At 37.1% G+C, this 20,844-nt stretch overlaps 2 protein-coding genes across 2 annotated transcripts; both read right to left on the reverse strand.

Annotated features, from left to right (window-relative positions):
• Positions 1 to 861: 861 nt before the first annotated feature.
• Positions 862 to 11,349, reverse strand: LOC103708239 (protein cornichon homolog 1). Its single transcript, XM_008793064.5, has 4 exons — positions 11,150 to 11,349; positions 3,441 to 3,622; positions 1,366 to 1,488; positions 862 to 1,282 (listed from the first exon to the last, which is right to left on the reverse strand). Exons 1-4 carry the CDS (start codon positions 11,213 to 11,215, stop codon positions 1,249 to 1,251), a joined length of 405 nt encoding a protein of 134 aa, XP_008791286.1. The 5' UTR covers positions 11,216 to 11,349; the 3' UTR covers positions 862 to 1,248.
• A 7,883-nt stretch (positions 11,350 to 19,232) lies between these two features.
• On the reverse strand, positions 19,233 to 20,546 carry LOC103708240 (uncharacterized protein At4g22758-like). The gene is made up of 2 exons (XM_008793065.6): positions 20,003 to 20,546; positions 19,233 to 19,679 (listed from the first exon to the last, which is right to left on the reverse strand). The coding sequence occupies exons 1-2, from the start codon at positions 20,340 to 20,342 to the stop codon at positions 19,573 to 19,575; spliced, it is 447 nt and encodes a 148-aa protein (XP_008791287.3). The 5' UTR covers positions 20,343 to 20,546; the 3' UTR covers positions 19,233 to 19,572.
• Between the last annotated feature and the right edge of the window lie 298 nt (positions 20,547 to 20,844).

A 20,844-nucleotide genomic window follows, 5' to 3' on the forward strand; every position in this document is an offset into this window, starting at 1 on the left:
GCTGTCGGTACTGGATTTCATATTGGTGCTACGCTAGTACTATATCGATATGGTATGGTATGAACTCTTTTCAATGTACTGAGCATGCTTGATGCACCATTTGTATCATATATTGGTACCGAACTGATACAGTAGACTATATTTTGTACTGTTTAGTTCAAACCAGAATGGCGCATTATAGTTGAAAATTTTGTTTAAAGACTTGCTTTATAGCTTAATCCTATTGGTTAGAAATGGACACAGGCAACAGCTTGCAGTCTGGACTAGGCATGGGCAAATTAATGTTAGACCAAGAAAGAAACTATATAAGAAAACCAAACAATACTTGAATAACCTCTCTGGGATGCTGCAAGATTGCAACTGTCTAATGGAAGCTTTTTAAATGGTTAGTGCAGGAGAGCTACGATCTCCATTAATTAGAATATTAAGGTATTGTTTGGCCATCCATTCGTCCCAATATTGAGGAATAAAGAATAGTCTGGTAAGAGAGCATTTATTTAATAAAAAATTATTGATCCAGCTAAATGATCCTCTTATGTGGTTTTACGAATCAGAAGCCAGGAGGCTATTACTGTCTTATTTAAAGCCTCAATCAAGGTGACAAAACTAATCTAAGGAGTGAATTGACTGGTGATATTACACCATAATAGGTGAAATAGCAAGTGATTCCGCAGGTAGAGTGATTCTGGTTTTCAGCTTTCTTTGAGCCAAGGACAAACCAGAGTTCATAGTGCGGAAGTCCTGGTAACTCTACACATAGAAATACATGTAGATTAAGATACAGTCTTCAGAGGAAAAAAAAATGATCTAACCTCCCAAGGAGCTGTTTTTATCCACCACCACCATATGGACATAATGAGATGATTTAAGTCCCTACCAACAAAATGGAAGGGAACTGGATTTCCTTGAAAAGCTTTAATTCAACTATTGGTAACACAAATGTTAAATATCGTACAACCATGAAGATATTCATGAAGGCAAACAACAGGCCTTACCCTTTAACAGCCATTCAGGTGTATCTGATGAACAATCAAAAAGATAAGAATCCTGTATTTGCACGGAAGCATCACAAAATAGAGGATGACATCTCAATTTCAGCTCGACGCACCATTTCTGATTCCAGGAGCTTGTTGAGAGATAACCAGCAAACACCCTGATGTGGAGCCAGCAGCTATTAAGGACGTAGACAAATTGGCAAATTAATGTTTCATGCAAGCAAGCAACTGACAGATATTTGTTTTCCACAGACTACTCATCATCCTCCAGCACACTCCAAATCATCCTGCATGCACAAGGAATCAAAAATAATTAGCCCAACTTGCCCCCACAGATTATCTAAATCTGGACTCATGGGGTGTCATTTACCAGAACAAAGATAAAAAGAGAAGTACAACAAGATTGATTAGCTTAAGAAGACGCCGTTTCTTTTCCCCGTTGAGTTGATTAAAAATCTCAGTTACATCCACCAGATGTTGCCGCTGCCGATACCTGTGGGGAACAAAAAAAAAAGAGCTGCCTGTTCATTTCAAAGTCAATTCAGGTGCCTAACTCTTAAAATAGTATTAAGAACCTTTTGGCCACAAGGTAGAAATCAACAGCATGTAATAATTTCATTTGCTGGCAACTTGATCTTAGCCTAACATAAAATAGAAAAAAGTACCGATAAAAGCAACATCTCCAATATACAGTTTCAGTTTTTTTGTTTGTCTTTTTCATTACTTGTTGGTGGCAATTTCCGTAAGCAAATTTGGTGTAAAAATTTCCTGCTCACAAAAATTTTAATTGTTGAAACATTATGATGATTTGCCATTTATCCAACCACTCAATTGAAACCACGTATTTTGACATACTCAATCTTTCAACTTGCGGTTTTTCCATCATGACATTAATTCAAAGTTGAATAATAATATCCTTGTTTTGCCCCACAAGATGCCGAAATGCACTATAACATATCATCCGCTTGAATTTTTGTTGAATAAACAGGAGCTCTAAACCAACTAAGTTCTGCCAAAAACATAGTCTAAATTCTGAAATTCCATGTCAAGTTCCAAAGTAAAGAGCAATTTAGAACCAAGTTCAAAACAAATCCTAATATATAATCCATGTGCATCCAGTCACTAATCAAGTGCCTATAAAAGCAAAGGCCCTCAATGTAGCAGCTCATACTTGGGCCAGCCTGAGGGATTAAACTCATAATACCTCCGTGTGGGCAGTCCTTTCTGTCAATGCCACCTTAAAAATTAAAAATTGTTATCTACAGAACTTTGATTTCTCTTGCCATCTTCTTGCATATTATCAAAATGTTCTCATCCTCTAGAGCTGCTAATGGTTTAAATTGACATTATACACTTTCTCAAATTGGCAAGGTCATGAATCCTCTAAACACTTTTAAGATTAGATTCAGATAACCAATTTGTTCACAATAAGTCTACTGGCTCAACAAGGTTATCATTTTTTAAAGTTTGTACTTTGTACAGGAGCAAATTTTTAAAATGCCGATTCTCTAATCTCCAATCTGAAAGCACTGGTCAATTTTTAGTTCATATTCAGATATATGGCAAATATGTCGGCGGCTCTGTAATCAAATTATAAATGCTTAATTTTAAGACTGTTCATATTTTGGTTCTTTATCATTTCGGTCAGAAGATATCAACATGTTTACTCCTATCTGCAACTCTGCTAGTAACTAATAAGGTTTCAATTTGTCTATTCTAAAACTTCAGCTCTGTCAAATCCACGAAATAATTCTTATATCGCAGCATCTGAAACTGGAATTTTCACACCGAAAGCAAGAACTATAATATCTAAATCAACAGCAAATATAAGAAGAAAAGAGATTTAAGGTAAATAATTCAACTCGCCACCTATTTTTAACATTGATGGTTTCTAAACAAAGAAAGGGGGAAAAAAAACTGAGTAAAGATATGACAAGGGGTCACTCAGCTGATATTAAAAGATCCAATAGCATTCAAGGTCAAATCCTACATCTTATTCACAACTTATGAAGCTATGTCAGAAAGAATATCAAAGGAATCAAACATTTACAGCTAATACTTACATCAGGAGGCCATAGTTAGCAACTATTGTAGAAGATTTTCTGTCTATACAGATGCAGACGTAGATTGTATAGCTCTAACAATATCCTGAGATGGTAGGTTGCTATGCCTAAAAAGCCACCATCCCTCTTAATGGAATTAAGTCTTATTTCTGGAAGCTTCTTAAGAAGAAACCCATTGTTACATGTCCTGTATATAATTGCAAAATGATATGACAGACAAAAATTGACATCAACACTAGTTGATGTTCCCTGACACTGAAATCTTCTTTATTGCATCGAATTGTACAAAATCAGAATGACTTTAATTGTAAAGAAAGTGTAAAATTTTGTCCTACTATATCAGCATGCCTATGTTGATGCAAGTAAGGGAAAAAAGACTTACAGCCTCACATTGTAGTATAGGTTAGGAACACAAAACAAAAACATTAACCAATGGCCAGACAAGAGGAAGAGCAGGCATAAGACTCCTTGAAGGACAAATTCTGGTATAACCACTTTATTTATTCGCAAAGATGAATCATATGGGTTAATATAGTCAAACTCGAGGTCTGCCAAGCACATGAGCTGCAAAAACATAATTTTAGAGTCAAGATGCAAGCTGAATAATGTAGTAATGTACAAATTTAAATCAGGAGAAAAATGCTTTCAGGAGATACCAAAAGTTCAAAGTATGTTTGTCATTTAACAAACATATGATTCTATATAAATTTCTAATACCTCCATAGGCAAAAATAAATATAATTCAATTTCGAAGTAAAGAAATGTGAAACCTTTACGGTTGTGTTTCCTGATGATTGATTTAATGTAAGGTAGTCCATTAGACTGCATCAAAAAGAAGTCCATGGAATTCTACAGTGCAGTACTAAATCTGTGCATTGCCACCAAAATTCCAACCATTGCAGAAATAATAAAGATTCATGAGGACATCAACCAAAATCTGCATCCATTATAAACAATCTCGTGCCCTGGATGTGTTTGTTTTCATGTAAGTATTAGAAGTGCCTGAATTTGAGTTCTAAGAACTTGAGCTCCGAGAACTTGGGTTTTCCTGTTTGTTTTGGATGAAGTTGATTCATACGAAGTAAACAAATTTGGGCATTGTCAATAAAATTATCATTTAGTTTGTCAGATATTTCTTATATGATCCATTTGTAAGGTGCTAGCAAGTGGCAGGGCCTATATGATCCATTTGTAAGGTGTTAGCAAGTGGCAGGGCCGTGGGGCATTCAAAAAGCAGTGCTAAACGCCCTTCCCACCAAATGGGACTTGACATTGGTGCGCTCGCACTGAACTCAAGTTTGGGGTTTGATAAAGTAGGAACTCAAGTTCCTCAGTTGAGGCTGTTGCATGGAAACAAATGCCTACAAGTGACTACTCTGGACCAAAATGCAGTCCTGCTGTTCACTTGGAAACCACCACACTTGAAGTTCTTGTACTATGATTTATGATTGTGGCTTTGCAGAAAGTCCAGTAAAATTCCCCAACTTTGATCAACAAAAGCTAAGCCAACTTGCAACAGAAGTCTGCACAAGAAACCCAGGTTCGTCCATGAGAACCTAGACTTCAGGCATTAATTGGTTTTGCATTTACCATTTCAAACTAAGTCCAACCAACTTGCTTGGCAAACCAAGTAAGTTTAGTATTGTCTCTATAGGCTAGCATTTAGCATGTCAGATTTAGACCCTTTTGCCGAGGTGTATAAGTGGATTAATTAGGTCAGGACCAATTACTTGATCCATACCCTTAACCAATAGAGTTTGGGTCTTGGTTAGGGTCCAAACTTGAGCCATGGGTCCAGGCTTCATGTACACGCTAGCCAACAATGGGTCCGATTTCCGTCTAACAACAGAAGCCGACATCATGGTATAATGAAAAATATATAAATGCTATGCCTTATACCAGCAGCAGTAATTTGTGTCCATAGAAAAGAAAATCCCAACCATTATTTAACTTCTACCTTAGACTCTTGATATGCAGTAACAAGGAATACAAAGCAAAATTAAGCAAAGGACACTGATTTTGAATAAGGATTCCTACAAGAAGAGGAAAGGGGAAGAACAGAGCATATCCTTGTAAGACATCAATATGGTATATACCTGCTCTTCTCAAGAAGGTATTGTCATAGCTATGTTGCATTATAATATTTCTCACATGCTAATGTTGTTGGACAAGTGTCATTTCACGTCCGAGAACGATAGATCAATAGGGTCCACACCTTCTTGTCATTCCCACTATAGGTCTATAGCGCAAACACCTTGGTTTAAATGACCAACTTGACATGTTTGCACTCTCTACACCTCTAACTATGCCATCATCCGTAATAAGTAAACCACTCAGGGCTCGTTTGGTTCGCGGGAAGCATTTTCCTTCCTAGGAATATGATTCCTGGGAAACAAATTCCTAGGAAGAGAATGCCTAAGAAAGTATTTTTGGCATGTTTGGTTGACCATGGGAAAGTGACGAATTTCCAAGGTGCTTATGTTTGGTTGGCCATCCACTTTCCTAGGAAAGTTATATATAATTCCTATTATGCCCTTAATAAAAATTAGGTTTTTAATGCCTCTTTAATGCTTCTTTAATGCTGAAGGGACTTTTTGGGAAAAAGTAAAAATGGAGTGATTCCCGCCTCATGGGAAAGTAACTTTCCCATGTTTCTCATGGGAAAGACTTTCCCATGAAATGTGGGAATCACATTCCCATGGGAATATAACTTTCCCTTCTCTCTCCTTTGAAAACTCCAACCAAACAAGAGGCATCTCATTACTTTCTCGTTGACCACACTTTCCCCCCTTCTTTTCCCGCGAACCAAACGGGCCCTCAGTTTAGTTCTTCCTCTCTTTCTTAAGCAAGAAAAACAAGAAAAGTTCATCGGCCAATGGTAGAAGTGCAATTATCAGGTTACATAAACAAGGTCTAAAAAAAATCCATTGGGTGGGGATAGCAGCCCTCAAAGCTTCCTCTCATGTGCATTTAATGTGCCTAAAACCAAGGTATTTAAAAAATCCTGGAATGGTGGTGCCCCAGTTTTTCCATGGAGCAAGATACCTTGTTGTCCTATACCATCCAGGCGGCCATCTCGTGGTAGGTACTCTCTATCTCTCTCCCTTGTTATTTCCTTTTATTTTTTTTTTTCTATGTTTGTTTTCTTCTATTTTCCCTTCCTTTCTTTTTCTTCTTCCTTTCTTTCTTTCCTCACCTCCTTTCTTTTTCATCTCCCTTCCTTTCTTTCTTTCCCTTTTTCTCTTTCCTTCCTTTCTGTTGTTTTCCATTTTTTCTTTTTTCCTTCCTTTCTTTCTTTCCTCTTTCTCATTCTTTCCCTGTGTGTATGGGCTACAAAGTTCACCCGTCTTGGTCCCATTTTCTCATAGGAATGGGATCGGACCACCGAGGCGCCCCCCCCCCCCCCCCCATCTAAAACCAATTCAAGTTCCAAATTTCAACTTTTACCAACATTACTGACATGAGTTAAAAATTTTAATAGATTTAGACAATCAGTCCATAAGACTCTTGTTATCTCGATCAAGACTTAAAGCATAGTTTCTGTAGACATAAATGGAGACATGTGTTGACGCAATTATAACCACCTGCGATAATGCACATGATCCACCAAACTTTACACATGAACATGCTGAAACCTTATTACTTTCACACAGTAAGATTCTGGTGCAAAAATTTATTGTTCAAAATGTTAATCAGAGGGTTTAAGGAAGAGAGAAAGGGGACAAACAGACCTCACTAACCCATTTTACTATGGGAGTACTCAATTAGAAGGAACAATGACTAAAAATTGAGATATAAGAAAGAAAACACAAAGCAAGGAATTTTGAGAAAGGAAAGACAAAAGAATTGGTCTTCCCCATAAGAGAAGGTTATCCTTTTTTTTATTTCTGCAAGCATCAGAATCCAAAGCAAATCATGACCCAAAAGAAAAGTAGAATTCTAAAAAGATATTCAAACTACTCAAACAAGTTATGAAAACCAAAAAAAGAAATAAAAAAAATCAAGAAAACTTATTGACAATTTACATGCTTCAAGAATCACCAAAAAATAGAAATTATGGATAATCATTTAAAAACACATTCATGCTGAAAGAAGATAGCAAATAACAATGAAGCTGATGCTTTCAAAAGTTTGAAAAAGGAAATTTTAGGGTAAAAAAATGAAAGAAATTAGTTACATCAGAAAGTCTTTCATTATAACATACAAGAAAAAAGGTTTAACCACAATAAATAAATAATGCAGATCCTTGTATTATGCTAATTTTTCGCCAACACTACTCCTTGTATGATATGTATCAAAGTAAGCCAATACTTCATTTTTCTTGAAGACTGAATCAGAGAAAAACACCTTGCATAAAGCAAATTGCATAATACATGAGCTAAAACTTGAATACAAGGTTAGTGCATTGTTTGGTGCACATATGTCAAACATTGTAATCAAGTCTATGGACTCTTGCATAGCGTTCTTGCATGTGTGTGCTTATTCATCTAACTCACTGATTCAAAGTAAATATGACTAGGATTGCTTGCATGGTACGTGGTCAACTGAAGTCAAAACATCTATCTTCCAAAAATTTCACATATGAATGCTGCCTTGGCCCATAATCTGAGATGGAATGCCACAAGTTCACCAGTTATATGACATTCTGCCTGCTCATAAAGGTCATTCTAATTGCTGCAATCATTTCTTCCCAAAACTGATCTTATCAAGTTTCCTTTTTTTTATGAAGAAAAAAGAAGATAAAAAAGAATGTATGCAAAACATTGAAGAATAGCATCAATGATGTATCACAACCTCCTTATTTGCAAGCCTGTAAGATTTAAATTTTACTTAGCCTTCTTTGGCAAGTCAATTTGGTTCTTTGATCCACATCAATAAGCGCCCATTGTTTATATGATCTTAATCTAAAATTGATGTTTATGTTGAGATTTTAGAAGGGACTCCTTCAATAATAATCATTGTTTAACACTACAAATTTTGAAATAAAGCCAATATCTCATACAGGGCCGGCCCGACCCTTAGGCGACTTAGGCAGTCGCCTAAGACCTCGGGCCAGAGGAAGGCCCACCGCAGGGCAAGAGCTACAGTAAAGGGAGACTGAGAGAGACAAAAAGGAAGAGACGGTGGAGGCGGAGAGCTGGAAAAGGAGAGAGAAATCCTTCAAGGAGGTTTCTCAGCCTTCGGTCTCCCTTTCAACGCGAAGAAGAACGAGGGAACTGGCCCTGAATAAATAATCGAGGAATGGGGCCCGGAGAAACCTAAATTACTAAAAAGGACATAAGAAAATAATGATTAACGAATGGACCATGAGATTCCAGTCGTACACGTGTGCTATTGATGGGATCTAACGTTGGAAAGTTCTAGAGAAGGATAGAGCGGGGACGATGCGGTGGAAGGAGCTTGAGTTTGGAGGTCCTTCGGGATTCGTTTAACGTTGGAGGGCTGCTATGTTGAGCCGGCGGAGGAGGGTAAGGTAGAAGTGTGCTAGTACTGGAAGCTCCGAACCCTGAAGAGCGGATGTTTTTAATGGTCCATATTTGTGGGGCCCATTAGAGCTAATGTTGGTTATTTATCATGGGACTGCGGGTTTAATTTGTTTCTGCTCACGTTCTAAACTTCTAATCCTCAGCCAAAGGCAAATGCCTAAAAAAATCTTTTCTTTGTGCAGTTTTCTCCCTTCCCCTCTGTCTTGCATTCCCTCATGCAGGCAGTTATCTCAACCCACAGTTTTACGAGCACACATTCCCCAAAGCTCAGGAGATTGTGAAATCAATTGTTGCAAAAGAAGCACGAATGGTTGCTTCTTTCCTTGGGCTTCAATTCCAAGAATGCTTTGTTAATGTTGTTCTTCTAACACGTTTAACTAATAGTATGACCAAACTAATCCTCTTTTTCATAGCAAGTACCTAGCATCTAAAAGGTTTAAAAGTCTTGTCGCCATTTGTAGGGGTGTGATACATCCATTCTGCAGGACAGCACTGGGACCTTCCTATGTGAGAATTGGTCCAACTCGAACCGGGATTTAGCCAAAGGGTCTAGTTTGCATCACTACAGCAGTAATGAATAAAATTGAGAAACTCGATCTATGTCTTGACACATCCCCTACATTTTTTTTTGCCCCTTTCTGTCTAATAGTTTATATTAAAGTGAATATGAGTTGCTTGTTTTTGGGCATCGAGGTTTGGCAAGTTTCTCACCCAAGCAAACTATCAAGAAACACGGTTTCTTGCCCCTCTCTGGATTGTCTCTTAATGTAGTTTATAGATAGGCTATATTTTATTTATTTGTGTTGACCTTTAGGAAACTTATTTCATATTTTCTTGAATAAACCACTAAATGAACAAGAACTTTGTTTGAACAACCAATGTTACAGCCCTTAAGACCCTTCTCTATTAAATCTAGAACCATCCAAGCACTACCCAGAATTATTTTTTAATAAAATTTTAAAGTATTTTATACTTATTAAATTTTTTGTCATTTAAAAAAAAAAAATCCTCCCTTAGTGAGTTCGCCTTAGGCCTCCAAATGTATTGAGCCGCCCCTGATCTCATATTTATTCCTTAAAGAATGGCATTCACTTTAGACTTGATGATTACATTTTTTTCTCAACTCCACACCTTGTGACCATCTTGTTAATATGACAATGTTATGGACCATCACTAAAGGATATTTGTTGAAGAATTTTCTGATTATCCTGAAAAAGATGAAGCAATTGAATTTGCAATTCCAGAATGAAGAACATTGATAAGAAATGCATTATAACTTATTCCATTATATATATATATATATATATATATATATATATATATATATATATATATATATATATATATATATATATATATATATATATAAGTCTGTCTGTTTTGTGATTTAGCCAATACTATGACAACCAGAGGAAACAAAAACCAAACCCTAATTGACCTAAAAAGTCCAAAGAAAAAGAGCAACAAAGTACATGGAATTGATGATTATCGTTCAGTTCAAGAATATGCCTCATAGAGTTTGAGCTATAAAAAGAACCAACATGATGCTTCTCAGTTCTCACATGCTAATGACTTGATTACTTCTCATATGCTAATGACTTGATCACTTCCACTAATCATATGGCACAAATAATGTGAGCAAAAGTACAATGGCACATAGGACATATATTCATAAAGCTGAAAATACATGCTGCACCCAAATAATTCGCTTCTTCTCAAAGTCACAATCCTCCAAATTCCTCTAGGCCTCAAACAAATAAGGAAAGTCCAAATTCTTCAATTTTTCAAAATTGAACCTGATCATACCAGAATTTCCCCCTTCTCTTAACATGTAAGCATACAAGTTTGCCTGCAAGTTCCGTGCAATCCAAAACACAGGGAAACTCTCGAGAATCAGAAGACTTCAAACTAAGCCAACCATGAAGGACTCAAGGAACAACCTTTACCAAACAATTAATTCAGCCAACTGGCCTAAAGTCTCCCACTCTTTCTCTCCCCTCCTTCTTCCCACCCTGGACCATAGCACAGTAATCCATCCCATCAAGGAGCATGATACCTTCATACAGCCCTCTAAAGATAAACTAAAGGTAATTCTTAATATCCACCAAACAGAACACCAAACGAAGAAGCCATCGTAAAAGCTTTATCATCTCCTACACCAAAATCAGCTTCATTAACCTTTTTCCCCTCAGATAAAAGCCCCGAAACCACATCACGGCTTGTCATCTTATTCCAATAGATCAAACTCGACCCTTCTTCAAAATTACAGACAAGCAGAACCAATAACCATCAAATTCTCAATAACCAACTGATCTTCTTCCAACTCACCAGCCAACGATAGTAGGAAGTCTTCTATCATCTTAGAAACTTATCCAGGCGTCAATTTTTGCCACGTTGAGAAAAAAATAAAAACAAAAATTCCGTTAGAAAAGAAAACCAACCATAGTCCATAAAGTCCACAGGTAACCTAAAAGCGGGAAATTTTAAGAACAACGAGAGGATTGCAGAGCTCGAGAGGAAACAAAGTTTGGATTTTTTATCCAATAATTCACCAGGAAGCGCATATAGTTTAGATTGTTGGGCTCGAACTGAAGGGAGGGGTTACCTGGTAGATGACAAGAACGATGAGGGCTATGAGGAGGAAGAAGGCGGTGAGCCAAACGAAAACCATCCCGCCCGCCGCCAGCCCCCAAAGCTCGCCCTCCGCGCCGCCTCCACCGGAACGTCGAAGCCCTCCGGCGAGAAGAACGCGTTGGGTTCTAATAATTTTACGGGGATGGCTTTAAGGGGGCCTTATGTTCGGACCGGTGCAATTAGGGATTGTTGAGGACTTTTAATAACTCAAGTCTAACATAAGAGGAAAAGAATATTATTTGCTTAAATATACGTAGTCTCAAGGAAACACAAATCATAGGGCCAACCAGCAGGAAAAAAAAGAAAGGCATATTTTTTTTAGTGCCCATCTTAAAAAAATTTAAAAATTATAGGCTGAGTCATCAATCTTATGACTAAAAAAATAAAAAAAACGGTGCATGGTATCCTGTTTCTTCCTCATTTCCACGACATCTATTTTGCTAACACATACTATATGGCCAAATAATATACACCAAGTAAATTAGTCGTAGTTACATTATTTCAAGATATAGTGCTCATCAGTACATAGTACATAACTAGATGATATACACTTAATAAATTTGTCATCTAGCAGCCCAATACACATCCCCAAAAAAATTGATATATAGTTTCCAAAACATCATTTCATCATTACAAACTACATAATAGGTGATACTTGCCAACTTTCGGATACATTCTGCAAACTTATTTGGTACACATCGAGCAATGATCCAATATATACCTCCAAATAAATCGATACATAATTTTCATAACATACTTTTTACCAGTACACACTATAAAGTCAGGTGATATACACCAAGTAAATTAGTCATTTAGCAAGCCAAGACAGACATATAGATAAAATTGATACATAGTTTTTAGAATATGGTATTCATTAGTAGTGATACCGATTTTCTAATTTTGTCTAACATAAGAAATTATATACCCTTAAATTTCATAAACTCTTAGGTGCAAAGATTCTAGAAAAGAGAAAAGGATTTGGAGGAGAAAGAAACTCGAAAGGAGAAGAAACACCTTACGGATGGGATAGACAGCTTGATAAGAACGAGGATAGATGGAGAGGCTTGACAAAAAAGAAAAAGGATGGGACGGTCTCTCTTGATGTGTGCAATTTTTTTTTTAATTTTTTTTAAGTTATGGGATTGCCGAACTCCGTTAGTAGGAGAAGTCCTATCCCTATCTGATTTTTGGGTTTCATCTTTAAGATGGATGCTAGAGAAAATATGGCAAAATAGGGGTCCTACCCTATATAATATTTTATAGTGTCTGTCCTATATGATTTTTATTTGTATATAATTTTGTAACGAACCACGGGCACCAGAGAAGAAAACATGGGGAGAGCTTTCTATTTTGCCATGTTTTTCCAAATGCTATCTTAAAGAAGAAATCTAAAAGTTAGAAACTCCTACTAACAGAGTCAGTCTCGTAATTAAAAAAAAAAAAAAGTCACATGTGGCATCCTATTTCTTCCTTATTTCTAAAACATGCTTTTTACCATATAGTCAGGTAATACATACCAAAAAAATTAGTTATCTAGCAAGCCAATACATATATTTATGTAAATCGATACATAATTTCTAAAATATGATATTCACTAGTATACGAAATACGATCAAATAATACACATTTACAAAATTAGTCATCTAGTAACCCAATATACACCTCCAAGTAAATTGATATATAGTTTTTAGAACATCATGTTCACCAATACATGCTACATGGCCAAGTGATACACACTCAACAACTTTCTGATATATACTGCAAGCTTCTTTGGTACACACCTAGCAATAATTAAATATACACTTCCAGATAAATCAATACACAATTTTTAGAATATGTTTTTTTACTAGTACACACTATATAATTAGGTGATATACACTAAATAAATTAGTCATCTAGCAAGCCAATATACACTTCTAGATAAATCGATATATAGTTTTAAAATATAGTATTCATTAGTGCTAGCACATCATTTTTAACTTTGTCTAATATAAAAAATTATATACATATCATTCTTTAGATTCCATGAACTTTTAGGTGCAAAGTTCTTAAAAAAGAGAAAAAGATTTGGAGGAGAAAGGGTATCGGAAGGAGAAAGAAGACCTTACGAATGGGAGAGATGGCATAATGAGAAAGAAGATAGATGGAGAGGCATGATGAGGAAGAAGGAGGACGCAAACGGTCTCTCTTGGCGTATGCAATTTTTTTTTTAAGTTATAGGACTGAGGGACTCCGTTAATATGAAGAGTTTTGTTTCTCTTTAACTTTTAGATTTTCTATTTAAGATGGGTGCTAGAGAAAATATGACTAAATAGGAGTTCTGCCTCATATGATATTCTATAGTCTCCACCCCATATGATTTTTGTTCTCCAACTACATACCCTTCAGACTGATACACATGCACCACATCATGTGGCCCCACGTGTTTCTGGGATGGTATCAATATGCATGTTGCTTGAATGGGTTTATCAAATATTGCTCTTCTAATAGATTTTGTATTATTGATGTGTTTTAAGATAAAAATTATACATAATTGAAACATGACATATGTAATTAGGGCTAAAATCGGATTGGATATGGATTGGATGCTAGCATATCCATATCCATTTTTGTTTTGCTTGACGAATATAGATTCGGATAATTTCATTAGTCGGATGCAAAAATGCATACCCATATTTGTTTTAAATGGATAATGATACAAATCAGATACCGAAAGTATGAATATAAATACATATAATTAAACTTTATAACCACAGAATCAAAGATATTACTAAATATATGATAAATCAAGTTAATAACATGCTAAAGTGGTTATTTATTTTTTTAAAAGTTCATGAGTCCATATAAAATCTAATTGGGTTATAAATAGAATCGGATATTCGGATACAAATCGGATAATTGTCTATCTATATCCATATTCATTTTTTTTTTGATAGACATAGATATGAATATTAGTCCGATGCTCAAACTTCTATCCATATCCAGATAGATTTGGATACAAAAATAAATCCAAACGAATATTATCCTATCCACTTTCACCCCTACATGTAATTGGCACCAAACTAATCTCGTAATAACGTAGCCCGCTCTAAAAGAAGAGTGGTTGTAGAGTTTATCATATTAACTATTATAATTAGTAAAGACTTTGTAGATTGGTATCGAAAATTTGGATATATATCTTGCTCATATTTAGATTTTAGTTAGATTTTCTTCCATTATATATATATATATATATATATATATATATGTGTGTGTGCGTGCGTGCGTGCATGTTGTTGGTGGAGGGAGGGGGGCGGAGGGTCAACAAGGGGATGTAGAGCTCCGAGGAGAATATAGGTCTCCATCATTTAGGTTGCCTCTTAACTGAATTAGCCTAAGCCAATTCAACCTACAATATAGTTTAGATAATAAAATCATAATAAATACGAAGAAGTGATCCTTCTTTCAACATCTTAATAGCCATAGGACACTGCACATATGGTGTCAAAGACCTCCTCAACATGTGTAAACTAGCTTTTTGGTGCCAAATATGGTGGGTAGGTAGTTTAATAAAGATCAGGATACCAACTTTGCCCCTGTGTTTCAAAAAAACAGCTCCAAGTTGGGAGGTTCCAAGGGAGAAGGGTAGTGGTTTAGTATGGACCGAGATGCCAGCTTTCCTCCTACAGTTTGGCCAAAAAAAAAAAAGCAAAAAAAAGAGTGTTAGGAGGTTCCGGGGAGGCATTTTGGCAAAGATGGAGCACTTTCCTACAAACAAATGTAGGCGACACCTATTTCTAAGAGACTCTTCACCTTTCACTTCTCTTTTATTCTCATCCCTTTGCCTTGTTCCTATATCATGTAATCCTTTGTCTTTTCCACATATTATAGAGCTTTGATTCTAGACGAGGCATACTAGATCATGCATGACAACAATCTATTATTTTGATATTTTGCTAAACTATACCACGTGTACTTTAACGCAAAATCAAGGTGCTTCTATGAGTTTGCATGGCTGATAAATGTTTATAAGTTGATAAAAGTACAACATGTTAATTACAGTATAGATTGGTTAAAGTGAAATATGTTCATGTTCATTATTTGAAAAAAGGGGGTACAACAAAAAAAGAAATATGTTAATTATTTGAAAAATATCAAGAATAGGTAACATCATTTTGAAGGACTAGGGTTCCTTTGACTTCTGTTGGTTAAATCAATGATATCATAAGTATGCGTGATTTTATAACTAGGTGTTGGGTGTTGCTTGTTGATTGCTGAAATTAACTTCCAACCATATCAACATTTTTAGAGTTGAACGTATTCATGTATTTGAGTACTTTATCTGAAAGAGCATGCTAATCTTCTTAATCTTGAAACTATGCCAGGGAGGGACACAGGGTTTGATTCTAGAGAATGGAGTTTCTACCATATTTCCCAAAAGCATCATTGAAAGAAGCAAAACAACAAGTCAAGGTAATCCAACATTGGAATAAAGTTGTCTTCTCCTTCTTTTATTTTTTATTTTTTGCTTAAAAAGGAAGGAAATCTATTATTATGCCGTAAACTCAGAGCGTAACAGATGTGGCATGCCTGCTTACAAGGCGACCATACAAGCATACAAGATTACTTATCAAATCATAATAATTTCCAAATAATAATAAACAACAACAACAATAATATTAATATTAATTCTTCGATCCTCAAAAATTAATATAATCAAATTATTCTCATAGACAAATATCCCAAAATAATATGAGTCATAATGTTTCAACTAATTATATCATTTAAATCGAATAAAATATTTAAAACGAAACCGAACCAATCTACGCTAAACTAAGGTAGATATTCAGATGACTCAAATATCCCCAAGCAATCTAGCGCACTCCCCCGAGTTCTGAGAAATTATGATTTCAGATTTGAAAAAAAAAAAGAATTATGAGCTACACTAGCACAGTAAGTAACGCAATAAATCAAAATAGGGCTTAAACATGCCAAATAAATAAATAATCAAATAACATAATACTAACTAGAAAGAAATCAAATTTTGAATAATATTATATATATATATATTAAAATTTAAACCACTATTCTAATCACCGGTGGCTCAGTGTCGAAACTAATTTTTTATATTACAAATTGACAGGACCAACGTATAATCTCCATTAGAGAGGTCAGATCATAACCATACCGAGAAAATAAATATATATATATATATATATATATATATATATATATATAATTTCATAATTTATCCAGCCAAACTTTCAAAATTCATTATACAAGAATATATAATATATTTCAAAACAATTACGGCAATAATAATAGCATGTTTGAAACGCTTAATCAAACATAAAATAGAGATCATAACCAAATTTAATAAACTAATTAAAAAATTTCAAAGGTTATTAAAAAATATACTTTGAAGTATTAGGTTACTTATCTCTTCTTATTTCAAAATTTTATTTTAGTTAGATGGTTGGCTTCACATATTCACAGCCATTAAAATCCATTATCGACAATTTTGAAACCCTAGAGAATTGAGAACAGGTTAAAATTAGACAAAAAGGATCTAATTTGGGGCACTACAAAGTGCATAGCTTCATACCTGAACTAAGGTGGAGGAAGGACAAGGTCGGCCAAGCGGTGGTGCCCAACTGCTCAGGTTGGTCTAAACAAGGAGAACTCAACTGGTCAAAATTAGCTACGTTTTAAATGACTCAATAAAGATCAATAGTGATCTAATTCCAGAGGTATCTAACAAGGGCTAGCATGTTGCCCAGGTACCGGAGAGGTTAAGGGCCTCCTCACTAGGGTCAACTTGGATTCGAGTAAAGAGAGACGACTTTGAAATAGGATCTCCAAGTCTGCTTAGAGAGAGAAAGAGGAGAAAAGTAAAAGAGGAGAGAAAAATAAGAGAGAAAAGTAGGAGAGAGAAGGAGGAAAGCTTCACCATCTCTCTTAGAAGAGGAAGGGGAGGTCGGAATTGCTGGGGATTGTGACTGAGGGCATGGTCGGCGACAATGAGAACTTGTGAAAAATAAAAATAAAATAATAAAAAATATAGAAATTAGAATGCTTTCTCATTTTTGGCTATTAGCCGCTCACTATCAGCCAGGGATCCACCGAGAAGGGTTGATGGGAGGCTTTGAAACTTGACCAGGGGTCTAACATCAAGAGGTGGCAATGTTAGTGGCGGGAAAAAGGGAGAGAAGGGCTAAAATAATAAGAGGAGTGAACTTGGTTGATTTTCGGCCAATTGTCAACGAAATCTGGCTGACAAGAGGTCTTATCACTGAAAAAAGAGAATAGGAAGAGAAATCGGGGCCTACCTTGGGCTCTGGCGGCATCTACGCTCGATTTTCTGATGGGCTCAGTGCTCGAAAATGGCAAATTTGAAGGAAGAAAGAGGAAGAAAGAGAAAAAACTCTCGGTGGTGGAGTGTCATGAAGGGGAGGGGTTCCTTTTTATAGAGGAGTCCTAGGGTTCCTGACGGCTCTCGGACTCTAGCTTTTTTCAGACTCGACAGAGAAGAAGACTCCTGGGAGTCTTTCATTTCTCCACCGCATGCAATGTGTGTGTTGTGCCAATGGGCCAGCTTCTTTGGTCTAAGCTGTCAATGGGCCAGGCTGGTCTAATGCGAAGCTAGGCCTCACACCTATCTACAATAAAATTATATAGGTCCTAGTAGTTAGAGTTGCATCATTCAAAATTCAAACTCAAAATCTCTGATTAATAAACAGAAGAAGTATGACTGTAGGGCCAAACCCTAGTTCATAATAAGATAGTTCATCTCACCTTATGATTTGATTATCTTCCTATGTCTACAGTTCTATTGTCTTCCTAAATTTTGTATCTGAAAATTCTTTGCAATTTCCCATGCCACTAGTAACATTCATACATCTACATTTAGACTTTCCTTTTCTCGATAATGGGCAACTTTCGGAATTACGGGAAATCGTACTCAACAATCACTTGATTTTTTACATGTCCTGATAGAAGGTTGTTGCATGCAATGACGGCTTAGATAGGAATTAGTCACTAAGTTGAAGGGTAGACTTTAACAAGTCAGATCCAAGTCAGATCCAACTCGAGTTATGATGGTAGACTTTTTAATAATTTTAATTGGATTGAATCATAGCCTTATATAAAAATATTCGAATAATTGAACATTCTATAATAATTATTATTTTAGTTATTTCACCAATGATCCAGTAGGGATTAGAATGATTGGATTTAATATTTTAGATTGGGTTTACTAAAGATCGAGCCTTATAGGACAATTAGATTAAGGTCAAATAAGTCATTTTTGATGATGGCTATGAACTTGTGGGCAAGCATACGTTATGGGGTCTTGACCCAAAATTAGTTTCGGCCATGCATGAAACAAGATTTTGTATATCATCATCCTTATCTCTCCCAACCCAAATCCGAATCAGAACCAACTCATTGCCATCCTAGGATATGGATTGGTCCAATAAAACATCCATCAAGTTTTACTTGGAGGTTGCTACAAACTATAAGAGGGGTTCAGGTTGCATCTTCCCATGAAAGAAAGTTTAATTCTTCTTCACAAGAATCTACCATTGGATCTACTTTAAGATCCTACAAGCAAATAGATGAAGAAATTCGACATGCTTTGAGAGCTGTGAGAGGCGCCATCCAACGTGTAAAAGATCTAATCATTCTTTCTCGCGAAAGATGAGTGGTGTTAAATGCACCACGCCAGCCCACTGAGAACCAAAGAGCACGAGTATCCTAACTGCACGCATCCACATCTCTCTCTGGAATAATCTCTGGGATAGATTCCGCCTCATAAATATACATAACTCAGTACCTGCCATGTGGGTTAATTGCATGCATCCAAATTCTCCATTCACACCGTTTCGGTTTTTTTTTAGCCCATTTATTGCAGCCACACAAGTTGAAAATCCACATCAACCTTGTTCTCGAAAGCAAAAGGAAAACCACTCCAATCCTTCTCATGCTCTCTTCTTTTTTTCTAAAAAAGATAAATATTCATTCATAAAACTAACAAAACAAATAAATATCCAAAGCTATTGCAAAAAAAAAAAAAAAATCAAATCGGCATTTCATTTTATAAAAATCTTAATATGAGTACAAACTGCCAGATCAAATAAAAATAAACAGTACAATGGATATGGGATACAAACTAAGTTTGTTCAAATGATTTCATCCAAATATCGGACAACATAAGAGACGATCCAGTCTGCTGCATTATTCGCCCTTCATTACACATGATGCACTAAAGCTATTGCAAATCTCCCTTCACCAGTTGCTATTAACATTCCAACAAGCCAACACATACAGAAAATTCTTCACCTGCTCAACGTTCATGAATATATGCGCAAATGGTATTGCAAATTTGACTCAAGAATTTGACCCAAACTCAGTGAATCACCGTGATGTCACGGCGGCCACCGGCGTCGCCACCTTCGCCGGCTTCGAGCACAAGAAGAAGTTCCGAGATCCCAAGTTGATCAGCTTCTCCTCCGGATTCAAACCTATCAAAGCAATCCACAGCGCCAAAACTAATCAGAGCCTCACCATATACCACATATTTACCAATATAACCTTCCAAGAGCTTCTCCTCCTTTCCCATCCTCCAAAAGAGCTGGAGAGATGGAATAGAGAGAGGGGCATTTTCGGTAATCAAAGATAGCTAGGATTCCTTTTAATTCCGGCATATAAATTCCTATGCGGCCGTTGGGAAATTCGATTGCAAATGGGGGCATCTTCGGACACCAGAAAAATTCGAAGCTGTAGAGAAGAGAGACGAAGGCGATCGAAACCACCGAGCGAGAGAAAGAGAGAAGAGAGTACGTACTCTCGAGGCTATACGGAGAGTAGTGGAGGTCGAAGATCTTGGGATCGGTGTGGGAGAGAAGCGGCCGGCGGCCCTCCTTGACGTACGCCTCCACCGACGCCCGGACCAGATCCGCCACCGTGTTCTCCGGCGGCATCACCACGTGCATCGGCCCTAGGCTCCGCTCGATCGTCACGTTCAGCAGCAGCTTCGTCAGCCGCGGCCCCACGGCGCCGTTAATCTCCGGTCGCCGGGGGAGCTCCTGATGGCTCTGGTGCCGCTGGATCGGGGCCGGGAGGTCGGGCGCCGGGCCGTGGAACGAGGCGAGTCGCCGCCCGGCCGCGGGGTCCCGGGAGATCATGGCGGCGCCAGGATCGAGAAGAATCAGCCGCCGCCGCCACCGCCGCGACGAGAGGGAGGAGAGGGCGTCGGATCGAGGGCGGGGGTTAGGGTTGGGGTTGTCACGGAGAATCTAGTGCTAGGGTTTGGCATGGCTTGGGGAGGAGCAAGCGGCGGAGGGGCGCGGGGTTAAATGGATGGGGCGGGGAGTGCATGAGGGCGAAACAAATCCGTCCATCTCGAGGGTACGGGTTTTTCGAGGAAGTTTCGAGGAAATCGAATTCTATCGCAATAACCCTCCATTTCTTTGGAACTACGAAACTGCCGCCCCGGGATATTCTGATGGATGGCTTTTTCGATATTTTGATGACAGTTAGGGGTTTTTTTTGTTGATGCGGTGTATAATTGCGTGGGGACACATGTCGACGGGTTAGTGAATCGACCGGCACCAGTTGCAGCCACTAACGAGACGGAGACATGCGATAATTGTCGTGACGTATTAAAAGGACCAAAACTTGAACCGG

This window comes from Phoenix dactylifera, chromosome 16 (assembly GCF_051530095.1).
Source record: "Phoenix dactylifera cultivar Ajwa chromosome 16, Ajwa_hap1_PhDact_Kaust_v1.1, whole genome shotgun sequence".
NCBI lineage: Eukaryota > Viridiplantae > Streptophyta > Magnoliopsida > Arecales > Arecaceae > Phoenix > Phoenix dactylifera.